The 12,700-nt window shown below is 46.0% G+C and overlaps 1 protein-coding gene across 2 annotated transcripts; it reads right to left on the bottom strand.

The window, feature by feature from the left end:
• Positions 1-204: 204 nt before the first annotated feature.
• NDUFV3 (NADH:ubiquinone oxidoreductase subunit V3) lies at positions 205-11,257 on the bottom strand. 2 transcript variants are annotated; one of them, XM_065942689.1, is made up of 4 exons: positions 11,092-11,257; positions 9,140-9,260; positions 3,032-4,126; positions 205-787 (listed from the first exon to the last, which is right to left on the bottom strand). In XM_065942689.1, exons 1-4 carry the CDS (start codon positions 11,137-11,139, stop codon positions 627-629), a joined length of 1,425 nt encoding a protein of 474 aa, XP_065798761.1. In that variant the 5' UTR covers positions 11,140-11,257; the 3' UTR covers positions 205-626. The 2 variants fall into 2 exon arrangements, with proteins under 2 accessions (XP_065798761.1, XP_065798762.1); XM_065942690.1 differs by lacking the exon at positions 3,032-4,126 and having other exon boundaries at positions 11,092-11,251.
• Between the last annotated feature and the right edge of the window lie 1,443 nt (positions 11,258-12,700).

Genomic DNA, 12,700 nt, shown 5'->3' with positions numbered 1-12,700 from the left:
TGGGTAATGTCACCCTGAGGGATGGGAAGTCACCGGGCCATCCCAGAAACCCTCCGTGGGCAGAGAAGCTCATCTTACCGGGCCACCCGGAACAAAGCTGCAGGACCCCATGTACCACTTTCACCTGTCTGTAATCCCACTGCTCCGCAACTCCCCAAGTCTACATCACATACCCAATCCAACGGAACAAAAGAATTCAGATCCTTCTGATCATAAAATGCCATAATTTATTATAATTTCTCTGCAGTGGTTAGTTAAAATGTATACAACTCCTATACCTCATTCATCAAGAACTAGGTCTTATCAGAAGGCCCCGCTACACTCATCGACTCCACACTGGTGAGCCAGAGAACACCAAGCTGACCGGGGCTCAGCTCAGTGGAACCACACAGAGGGAAGACACCTCCGACTCTCTAATTGTGTGGATCTGCCCACTGAGCCATACTTTATAAAGAGAGAGAAATCCCCACACCAGGTGTCTCTAAACACATGGAGACTGAACCATCAGAGGAGTGCTGCTAATTCACTACTCGCCAGGATTCTACACGCCGGGTCTCGTGACTGTCCAGAGGATTGCAGGCAAGAATGAAGACAGACACAGAAAGCGTAATCTTTAAACTGGGCTCTCAGTGGCGGGGGGACTCCCGTCCTGAAGAGGGTTGGGGCATCCTGAACTTGGAGAGGTCCAGGTTTAGGTCTAAGAAGGTGTATGTGCTGTAGTCATGATGCTGGAGGTTCTTGTAGGTGGTGTTGTCAAACGGCTCGGTGGGAGTGGTTGATGCAGGCTCTGCGGGGAAAACACAACAGGGGGTAAGTGGGGAGCTTCTGAATGGGTCAGCTTTCTCTCTCATACACACACCCCAAGCAGTCTTCATAAATCCCACATGTAATAAACACATTGTCTACTTAGAAAAGCCCAGAAAGCAACAGTATCTTCAAAAGCAAAATAAAGAAACTCGATTAAAATTTACACTAATCATGAAAGAGGTGGAATAGCTTTTATAATGGCTTTATATCTTACTTTGTGTAGACCCTGGACTTCTCAGAATTTTGCAAATGCCAAGAACAGTTATGGAGGGATGTGCAGGTCATTTAAAAGATGCAGGAAAAAAAGCAGATCTATTAAAAATCTATCTCTAACAGCAATAAACCATTTACAGAAGAAAAATTTTAAAGTAACAACTAAGTGAGACTTCTAAGTCTCCAAATACAAGAAAATCAGATAAAGTCCAATGTTTTTGATGATAACACAGTTAAGGGGAACTAGAAACGAGATGTGGAGCTTTTGTTGTTTAACTTTTTCAAAAAGAAGTTGTTGGTAAACTTTAGATTCAGACTAAAAAATACTTAGCCTTCTCCCTTTATGTGGAAGAAAGAAGAATTAGAACCCACACACCTACATAATTGGTGCTCTTAATACCATGTGTGTGGATGAAGCAAAAGATACCCCACTTCCCTGTGATGTGCCCTTAGACACGAGGATGGCACAGGGGAGCCGGCCTGGGTCATGGCTGATGCCGGATGGGTTCTCACGGCCCTGAAACTACAGTTGTCCAGACTCCGTTCACTTCTAATCATGCTTCAAAAAAAGTAACTACAGTTTCCCACTATTTGAATTCATATCAAAATTTTCATACCAAAGTGTTTTTCATTTTCTTAGTCGCGTTAAAACAATGACGTCTTATTAAGAGAACTGATCTCTTCCCCGTCTCAACAAGCAGGGTATCTTCTCTTGGGGACAGCTCAGGCAGGTGCATTCTCATAGTCCATGTGTGGGGGGGGAGCTGACAGAAGGGAATTGAACCCCCACCCCTCCCCGGCAGGACAGGAGCCCAGTGGCTGGGTTGGGCGAGCTACAGCTCACCCCCTGCAGACGCTGCCCTGAAAGTCAGCTGCACTCCGGGCAGCGTCTTCAGCCTCCAAAGGGCAAAGAGAATGTTGGAAAAATAACACAATCATCAAAAATTAGCCAAATTGTTTTCAAAAAGATCTGCAATCCGAAAACTCCCAATTCTGTGTTACCCTGAAGGTTTGACAAGTCTACAGCGGAGTGACTATGACAGCAGCAGGAAAGCAGTTTTTGGGGTCAGGAGGAGGCTGGCAGGTGCAGGCTGCAGCTTCGTATGTTCATGAAAGAGGGAGAAAAGGGGAGGGAAGAAAACACACAATACTGTAACACAGTGAGGCAACAACAATAATTACAGGTAACGTACACTAGCCTCAGAGAGGCTTTAAACAGAAGAGTGCAGACAGGAAGAAGCTGTGTTTGTTAGTGATGGGTGCATTTCAAGAGCCACAGATCCTAAAACTGGAGACCTGCTTTCCCATTTTGCTGTGGTCCCCCTAAAGAAAGCACACTGTATTTTATGAAGTTCGATGCAAAAGAAAGTGGTAAAATAAGAATAAACAGTTTCCCTTTAAAAATTTAGGGAAGCAAAAAAGCCCTTCATAAAAACTCAGTACAGAAAAACAAAGCAGCCTGCTGTGCTCCTCAGATGGATCAGAGGACACGTCCAGGGTAAACTAGACTCAGGCAGTTCAGGGCTGCCTTAAGGTCCAGCTTCAATCCCTAAAGTGAGCTCTTCCCTTAGGCATAACGATGCTAAACACAAAGGCCTGTTCAGCTCACCTGAAGGCCATTTCTCCAAGTGTAAGCACCGCTTCTCACCTGGGGAGTTTAACAGAACCCTCCCACCACCCCTCACTCAATGAGGTTCCCTGCAGATTCAACACCCTTCAAAGTTAAGGATGAAGATGTTCATCTGCCTGTTGTCACAAGTTCTACTGGTTAAGAAACAGTCGGAAGCGCCAAGGGCAAACTTTTTCATTGTGAAATAAATCTGAAATGTTTCAGGAATTTCTACCCATAATTAACATACACCCCCCAGCTTATCTGAGACAGTGCTACCAGCCACAGGCCTACTGGGGAACCTGATCGAGTGTAACACTTGTTTTCATCGCACCTTTCTTCAGAGCCTGACCTCCCCACCCAAAGGACAGAAAGAGCTCTGAACCCCAAGGCAAGGTGTACCCTGTGTGTGGTCCTGGCCTTCCACTTGAGCGGCAGAGTCCTCCATGATCCCGCCCTTCTCCTCAAGCTTCAGGACTGCAGGCTTTTCATCCAGAAAATCTTTATTTTGAACAGGGGCTGGCTTCAAATTTTGCATGGGTAGCTGATCTTCCAAAATCTCTTCCTCAGCCTTTAAGATTCCTTCTGCTGCCTGCTTTTCCACTTTTTCTGTTTTGAACAGGGGAAGAGCCAGCTCCCCGTCTGCTTCTGGCACTTTTTTCTCCAAAAGGCTCCCTCTGGCCTCAGGAGGGGCTAGCGGCTGCCCCCCGGCTCTGGCTCCTGGTGATGGGGTGGGCGCCGGGCTGCCATCGGGATGTGTGGACAATCCCCACATTGTTCGGTCAGACAAGACTTTTTTAACTTCAAGTGGCTTTTGGCTTTCTCTGTCTATTTTGTTTGCTCTAGATATCTTTTGTGATTGTTTCTCCTTTACATTTTGCTTCATAGACTCCTCAGCGGCGTGTGACTTGGGCGCTGTGGTTTTGGGTTTGGGGTCCTTTCTGTCCTCCAGGGGCTGACTGGAGGCCCCTTTTTTCTTTGCCTGGCGGGGCCTCTCTGCAGGGGTGAGGTCCAGCTGTGGCTGCTGTGCCACTGTCTTCTCTTTGGTCAATATCTCAGTTTTGGGGGCCCTATCTGCAGAGGAACGTGAGGCCTCTGCTACGGGAGACCCTCCCTTGCGTTTGCTCTTCACCTGAGGATCTGTTCCTGAGCGGTCGCCCTCCTCGTCAGACTCTGAATCGGAGGAGCTGGATGAGGATGAAGATGAAGACGAATCATCCATTCCTCTCCTGCCCCACTGGGCTGCTTCTGAATCTGAACCCTGTTTTCTGAATGGAGACACGACTTTCTGAGGAAACTCTACCAAAGTCTTTCTTGACAAAAGCTTCGGAAGCCCTTGGTCTGTGTGCAGCACGCTGGCATCGGGGCTAGGGCTTGCTAGCGTCCTGCTTTGGCTCACAACTGATGGGGAGGAAGTGGGTGCAGATAAGGGTTTGGACACCGCATCTGCTGTTGGGGGGGCGAGCTGCTGGCCCCTCTCCTTTGGTTCCACTACATCTAGGAAACGGCATAAAGAGGATTATTATTTTTCATATCGAGTAAAACAGTGTGAATTCATCAAGGTCACAGACATTTCATTACATATCACCTTGTTATTGACAGTATCTTCAACATCATCATATTACGAACTGCTCCATGGAAACCCACTCTTAACAGAAAGCCAAGCCACACAGGAGAACAATTAAAAAAAAAAATCGCAGATGTCTTCCTTGATAGCTGAAGATTTTTTAAGATGGGTTTTTAAACAATAGAAGAAGTAACAATCTTATCTCCATTTTTCACAGTGAAAGCTTCCTGATGATAATTATTTTTTAAACTACTATTTCATCTCAATTTAAGATAAATTATAAAGATATTTTCAGATGATGAAAGTTTTAGAAATGCCTGATTTCTCAAATCCCTAAAGAAATTGATGCCTCTCAAATATTTTTAAAATGACCCATATTGCATGAATTTGACCTTTTAAACAAAAGAACAAAGCAAAAGTGGAGAAGAGAGTCTGGTTTGGGTCTGGGGGAAGCAGATGCACAAGTTTAAGAGTAGGGGGTGGGAGGGAGGGGATACTGGGTGCCAAACGAAGGTGTCCTGAGAGGAACAAGAGTCCTGCAAAATCATGTCCTTTAGCGGTTTATTCTGCCAAAGAAAACTGTTTCAAGACCAAAAAGGTCTAAAATAACTGAGTATCATATGTGTCATTAGAAACAGTGAGTCTTAAATTGTTACAGTAAGTGGTATTGTAAGTCTTAGATGTTGTAGAGTCAACCAGGAAAGAAAATGAAATCCCACAAAACATTCATTAGTTCTATTTTCACTCAATTGTCTCTGGTGATAAATCTTTTTTAACCATACAGATAAGAAGAAAAATATAGAAAAAGTTTTTATAAATTAAATTACTTTTCAAGTCTAAAGCAAAATTTAAAAAAATATATTGCAGATGAGCAAACTCTAAATGCATTTCCTATTTTTCAAGTCTAGGAGACTATTTTATACTAAAAAGCATACCACTTCTTTAAAGTGGAAAAAAATGTATTTCTAACTTTACCATTTTACTGGTATCCAAAAAAAAATCTCTTAATTATTTTCTGAGATCAGGGATTATATATATACACACACACAGACTATATATATATACACATATATATACACAGACACACATATATATACACACATACATATACATACACACATCAGAATGACAGAAAATGATCAAAGAAAACTGAGAAATAATCAGAAATGGGCCAGAGAGAGGGCAATGGGTGGTGTAAGAGGATATGACTGAACAGCCAGAGCCGTGGGTGACAGTTCAGACTCCCTCCAGGCCCTGTCTGAATCTGCAGCCATGCACCATCCCAGAACCTGCATTCTGACTGCAGGAACAGAACAAGCACAGAGCCCCAGGATCACATTAAACATAAAATCAAGGTAAACGCATGCACATGCACTCAAACCCTCTCATTCTGTTTTTCTAAACCATACCTGAAACAGCACAAAGGCTCTGACAAGGAATGTGTAACATACACTGGCCTCCAAACTCCGCTAGCCTGCTCACCTCTACCACTGATCCACTTTTATGCTGAGCATGAATTTTCCAAGTGTGAAAAATTAACTTCTATTAAGGCTTATTTTAGATAGGCTACTATCTCATTATAATGCCTTACCCTTTCAAAATTTATTATGAAGATTTTAAAAAATGTAAGTTAAGTTATTAAAACATTAGACTTACCACCTACTGAAAGCAAAAAGAAAATCTCAAATGAAATAAGTTTATTTTGTTTGAAAAAGGAAACTTTGGTCTACCATACTAAATAAGAATGCTTTAAAATATCTTCTGTGCAGGCTTGGTTACTGGGAGAAGCCCACAGACAGGCTAACAGACGGAACCACAGTAACACAGCTGCCTCTCATCAGGAGCCAACCTCCGTCGCTCTGCAGCGCAGGCCCAGCATGCTCTGTGACGTGGAGGGAAGCCTGCTGCGATGACCACAGCGGCCACCAGTGACCCTGTCCACAGTGCCGGCGGCGACACCACGCCTGCACTCGGCCGAGTGGGGTCCTGCCGCCTAGAGACAGCCACGTGTACGGAGCAGCGCGCTCGCTCTCAACTTAAGCATGACCCTACCTGCTCGTTTTCATGAAACTCGTGTTTCTGATGGCGGGACACCTGCACACTCTGACAGCGTTCTAGTTTGAGTATGACTTTCCTCGAAAGACAAATATGCGAGACACAAAGCCCCTAAAATAAGAACAGTCACAGAGCCACCCCTCCCAGCACGAGAGGCGGACTTTCGGGGGCGGGTTCTAATCCTCAGAGGCTGTCACAGCCCAGATAAATAAAGGTCTACAGACACAAGTCACAGTGCAGAGGCAGCGCTCTCCTACAGCTTCTGTCTCTCCTCTCCACTTGAATCTCCTGAGTATCTTTTCAGTATCCTTTCAGTATCTCACTGAAAAACAGGGGTGGGCACAACTTTCAGCTTTTTAGTAGCACCCTAACTGAAAATCAAGGTGACTCAGGTGTTCAAAACAGATGAGATGAGCAGCTCTACATCTTGTCAGTGGGTCACAAAACTAATTTCAGAAGCAAAGGTACATTTCAACAGGATGCAAAACAGTTTTTCAATTTTATATGGTAACAAAAACTTCTTTTCATATGATTTTTACTATTAAAGAAAAGTTGGGCTTTTTTTTTTTTTTTGGTTTTAATGAATACACAAGAATTGATTTTTTTCCACCAACAAGACAACACACTGCTTATAAATACAGACTGGGGAGCTTACTGCTGGGGCTCAAATCAGGCTCCACCACTGACACGGTGTGACCTCGATGGCTCAGGAGTGCCCCCCTCTCCACCTTCTCATCTGTAACACAGGGGTGTTAAACACAGGGCTTCCCTGGGGGCTCAGTGGTAAAGAATCCGCAGGCAATGCAGGAGACGCAGGTTTGACTGTGGATTCAGCTCACTGATCCCTGACACCTCGGGAGAAATACTGAGGACTGCACTTGCTGACTTAGAAGCAGGGACTGGAATTACTTTTTAAGTTCTGAAATACAAGTGTAAAGTGCATTAAAGACAGCACAGCTCTAAAGGCTGTCTTCGCACCTGACCACACACACATACCATACAGGTCATCAACCTCATACTGACCTAGCAAGACTGGTCCGCTGACCTCGCTCAGCACAAAGGGACTTGAGGCCTGCAGGATTTGCTGTGGCCAGAGGTAGAAGCTACGTGAGCCCAAGGCCAACCCCCAGCTCGGTATTCCTTTCTCACAACTGCACCCAAAACCATCACAGGATGAAGCATTCCATTTCTATTCACATATAGAAGCACATTTCTGAAAAAGGGGATCTTTGGAAAAAAGAAGAGACTTTATGTTTAAGATTGTTGCTGTTTAGTCGCTAAGTCATGCCCAACTCTTTTGTGGCCCCATGGACTGTGGCCTGCCAGGCTCCTCTGTCCATGGGATTTCCCAAGCAAGAATACTGGAGTGGGCTGCCATTTCTGTCTCCAGGGGATCTTCCTGACCCAGGGATTGAATCCACAGTCAAGCCCGCATCTCCTGCATTGCAGGTGGATTCTTTACCACTGAGCCACCAGGGAAGCCCTGTATTTAAGATAGCTATTTTAAAATGTATAGATGAAAATTGAAAAAGAACATGGGCTTTAAAAACGTGGCAGGTGCAGGACAGAAAACAACAATCTTCCTGTTGAATTTGGGCCTCCAGTGGATGAGCACGCAGACACACAGGGCAGGTATGTGTCCTTAGCCAAGATGGACGGCATGTGAAAGGCAGCTGAAGGCTCTCTCAACAACACACCAATATTTTATAACCTACCCGTGTTTTTGTGTGCAGATGAAGAGGGGACAAAAGCATCTACACACTTTCAAACACTCAAACTGAGGAAATAATATCTTGATGAAAATAAGACAAACTCAAAACAATCATTCTAAACCCCATATAGTCAAAGATTTACAAAGAGACTGTACATTGTATATGTATATTAAGAGTTAACTGGAAAAAAAAAAGAAAAAAAAAAAGAGTTAACTGAGGTTTCATCAATTAAGACTAAACGCAATGGGCCTCTTAAATAGTCCCTTGGATAGCAAGGATCAAACCAGTCAATCCTGAGGGAAATCAACCCTGACTATTCATTGGAAGGATTGATGCTGAAGTTGAAGCTCCAGTATTTCGACCACCTGATGTGAAGAGATGACTCACTGGAAAAGACCCTGATGCTAGGAAAGACTGAGGGCAGGAGGAGAAGGGAGTGGCAGATGATGAGATGGATGGCATCACCGACTCAACGGACATGAGTTTGAGCAAACTCCAGGAGACAGTGGAGGACAGGGAAGCCTGGTGTGCTGTAGTCCATGGGGCTGCAGAGAGTCGGACTCGACTGAGTAACTGAACAATGCTGCATTTCCTATTTCCCCCCATGAGCATGTACTACACTGGATTCAGGGGCAAGAGTCAAAACTGGCGGTAAAGTCAAAATGACTACGGAAAGAGCTAGAAACAGATAACCACACTTTGTTAAGGAAGTCGTGATGGAATTGGAGCCTACTCCTAACTCCCTCTCCAAAGTCATAAAGACGCCAGCAGTCCCCGGCTATGACCATGCAAAGCCTGGGAGACCACTGACAAGTTCCAGAGACACTGAAAAGAGCCAGTCAGGGAGGAAAAACAGGGTGGGGGTCACAGCCACCTCATAGGAGCACGTGAGCACAGCCATCAGATACCACAGAGTCGGCATAAGCTGCATCCCATTGCTACCCATGCAGTCTGATGTTTAGAAAATACAGAGAACCAGTTCAGAGTCAAAGACTATGATGTTACTGCTGTGTTTGGTCTAAAACTAGTCACAGATCCTCTGTCTGCTTGTAATCTGGACACTCTTTAAAAAATGAAGCATCAAATTATGTAGCTAGAAAATTCTTTCTAATGCCTAGGAAGCTGATTTATTCACTCTGCCTTCTCTCTCACTTATGACAACCATGAAAACCTTACTCTTTGGTGGGCTCTGCTTCTTGGGGTTCGGTGGTAATCCCTTTTCATTCTTTCCTGATTCTGCAGAGAGAGAAACTGCAGGAGCAAGTCCTCGAAACACGCCTGCTTCCAGAAGCACAGTCTGACAAAAGAATGGCACAACAACAGAAATTTTAGAGTAATACCATTTATAACATCTATTAGCATGAATATTATGAATAGTACTATTAAGACATATAAATGCTGTGAATTCATATGGCATATTTCTAACAGTTATTATAATTTTCAGCATCTACATATATTATGGAAAGTTTGAAAAATACAAAAAAACTTCGAGCAAAAAACGCCTGAGTTCAAGGACAGTCACTACTAACATTCGAGTATTTCTTCCAAAGTGACTTTCTCCTAAGCATATTTTTTTTGTAGTCTCCAATTACCTATCAATCTACAAAATACTTGATTCTTTTCATAAAATGTTTTCCTGTGCTTAGAATATAAAGCAGAAGCACAATCTAGCCATTAAAAATGCTACTGAAAATGAAAAATAGTTGCTTCAAAACTGTCTACTATATACTGTAAGTGAACACTTCACAGAGTGTTCATTCACTCAGTATATACTCACTAAGCCTACTATGTGCTAGACACAGAACACAGGCACCTACAGTACCCACATGAAGGTGAATGAAGCATTTGCTTTTTCTGGTTATGACGTCAGTTCAGTTGCTCAGGTGTGTCTGACTCTTTGTGACCCCATGAACCTCAACATGCCAGGCCTCCCTGTCCATCACCAACTCCCGGAGTCTACCTAAACCCATGTCCATTGAGTCGGTGATGCCATCCAACCATCTCATCCTCTATCGTCCCCTTCTCCTCCTGCCCTCAATCTTTCCCAGCGTCAGGGTCTTTTCAAGTGAGTCAGCTCTTTGCATCAAGGGGCCAAAGTATTGGAGTTGCAGCTTCAACATCAGTCCTTCCAATGAACACCCAGGACTGATCTCCTTTAGGATGGACTGGTTGGATCTCACTGCAGTCCAAAGGACTCTCAAGGGTCTTCTCCAACACCACAGTTCAAAAAGCATCAATTCTTTGGCACTCAGCTTTCTTTATAGTTCAACTCTCACATCCATACATGACTACCGGAAAAACCATAGCCTTGACTAGACGGACCTTTGTTGACAAAGTAATGTATCTGCTTTTTAATATGCTGTCTAGGTTGGTGATAAATTTCCTTCCAAGGAGCAAGCATCTTTTAATTTCATGGCTGCAATCACCATCTGCAGTGATTTTGGAGTCCCCCAAAATAAAGTCAGCCACTGTGTATATGTATTCATGAAAGTTTGAAAAATGAACTGGGCCAAGATATGAAAAGGAAAACAGTGGCCTCTCTCACAACAGATGCCCCCTCCATTATCTGTATTTTGCGACGATTAGAATAGTTACTGCTTTTGTCAAAAGAGTCATTTTTAATTTTAAATACAGTGAAGTGGACTTAGCTTTGTCCAGATGGAGAAAGTTCTTTCTCCTTTTCATTTCACAGATGAGGTAACCTAAGCTGGCTTCTGAGTGGCTGCCTAGTTACCAGGTCAACCAGGTTCTTGAAAGTTCCCTCATTTCCCCTTGGGCTAAATAACAGAGATACTGTCCTCAAGGGTTCTGGCGGGGCTCCGCGCGGGACACCTGCGGCACCTACACCTGTCCGTGGCCTGGCTGCACACCGGAGGCTCCTGGGGATAGGGGTCCGGGGGGGCGGTGGCCGGGGTCGCCGGGACCGTCGTTGCTCCCAGGCCTGGCTCCTAATCCCCCCAGGCCAGGTTCCCGAACCCTCACCCCAGGCCCGGCCCCCGACCCCGGAAGCGGAGTCAACGGCATCCCCGGGCGGCTGGAGGTGACCGTCAGGCCGCAGGTCTTGCCCCGCCCTCCGCGGTCTCCCGGGGCTCCTCGAGCTCCCGGCCGCCGGTCTGGCCCCTCTTTACCTTCAGCGCCCCGGCTCGTCCTTGCCGTAGCAGAAGCGAGGCCGCCATGGCTGTGACTCGGGTGCAGACAGGACGACCCTCCCGCCGGGCAGAGGTCGCACCAGACTGACGCGACGCGGCACCAGCACTGCCGCCTGAGGGCCCGCCCCTTCGGATGATGGGCCAATCACAGGCAGTGAAGGGGCGGGGCACGGCAATGGCTGCTGCGCGCGCACCACCGCCGAAAACCTGCGCGCGCATTACCGCAGCCTCCAGGTTCCCGGCGGAGCAGGTCGGGTCCAGGCTCCCGGGAGAAGCCGCCATCACTGGCGGAGGGTTTCCGCTGACCGCAGCCGCGCGGCAGGATGGGTGCTGGGCTGCCAAGGTGGTCTTTGTGGGTGTCATTTCCTGTCCTCCGACCGGCGTGGTCACCCTGCAGGGCAGCATCAGGTTGGACCGTGGACGCTCTTTGACCTGTGAGCACCGTAGTTCCAGAACCAAGGGGACGAGAAATGCAAGCTTTAGTTTACCTGTTTGTAGCACGCGGGGCAAAGACTCTCCCCTCCGAACCCTCCCCTGTTAGGCATTAACTTGGGTAGGGGTAGTTAGTTATTGACCTTCTCACCCTGTCGATCGTGCCTTCACGCGTCTCTGCGGCATGCCTGGTCACTGGAAGTATCCCGTTCAGAAGGAGCGGACCGCTACCTCAGCTCCACCAGGAGAGGCCCTCCACTTGGCTGGAGACTCATTTGGTTGGCAAGATAAATGGGTAAAACAGGTCCAACAGGAAACCCTGCCCCATTTGGTTTAAAAAAAAAAAAAAAAAAAAAACACCACATAGGATTAACAGAAACTGGTTACTAACAAGATTCTTGAGCTTGTCAGAGTAGCAGCTAAAGGAGGGACTTCCTTGGCAGTCCAGTGGTTAGGACTGTGCCCTTCCAATGCCGGGGGTGCAGGTTCCATCCTTGGTCAGAGGACTAAGATCCCACATGTTGTGGGCATGGCCGAAAAAAAACCTAGCTCAAGGAACAGCTTGCTGAAAGTTCTGCTTTTAACCTGCCTTCATTGACCAAACTCACTTATTTACTTTTGACTCCTTTTTGTTTTTTGGTCACTGAGTTGTGTCCGACTCTTTGTGACCCCATGGACTGCAGCACTCCAGGCTTCACTGTCCTTCACTATCTCTGGAAGTTTGCTCAAATGCATGTCCACTGTCGGTGATACTATCTAACCATCTCATCCTCTGCCACCCACTTCTCCTTTTGCCCTCAGTCTAGTGGCTCAGATGGTAAAAAAAATCTGCCTGCAGTGCAGAAGACCTGGGTTCGATTCCTGGGCCTGGAAGATCCTCTGGAGAAGTGAATGGCAACCCACTCAGGTATTCTTGCCTGGAAAATTCCATGGACAGAGGAACCTGGTGGGCTACAGTCCATGGGATCACCAAGAATCAGACATGACTGACTGACAAACACTTTCCCAGCATCAGGGTCTTTTCCAATGAGTCTGCTCTTTGCATTAGGTGGTCAAAATATTGACTCTTCAACTTCAGCATCAGTCCTTCCAATGTTGATTTTCTTTATGATGGACAGGTTTGATCTCCTTGCTGTCCAGGGGACTCTCAAGAGTC

Source organism: Muntiacus reevesi, chromosome 8 (assembly GCF_963930625.1).
Source record: "Muntiacus reevesi chromosome 8, mMunRee1.1, whole genome shotgun sequence".
In the NCBI taxonomy this organism is placed as follows: Eukaryota; Metazoa; Chordata; class Mammalia; order Artiodactyla; family Cervidae; genus Muntiacus; species Muntiacus reevesi.
This window is presented reverse-complemented; position numbering and strand designations above follow the sequence as displayed.

Excerpts from the sequence above, each read along its gene's own strand:
- NDUFV3 (XM_065942689.1), bottom strand. The coding sequence starts at position 11,139 with ATGGCGGCCTCGCTTCTGCTACGGCAAGGACGAGCCGGGGCGCTGAAG. Across the intron at positions 9,261-11,091 it reads GACGAGCCGGGGCGCTGAAG|ACTGTGCTTCTGGAAGCAGG; the intron begins GTAAAGAGGGGC and ends TTCTTTTGTCAG. Across the intron at positions 4,127-9,139 it reads GAAGCAGAGCCCACCAAAGA|ATGTAGTGGAACCAAAGGAG; the intron begins GTAAGGTTTTCA and ends GCCGTTTCCTAG.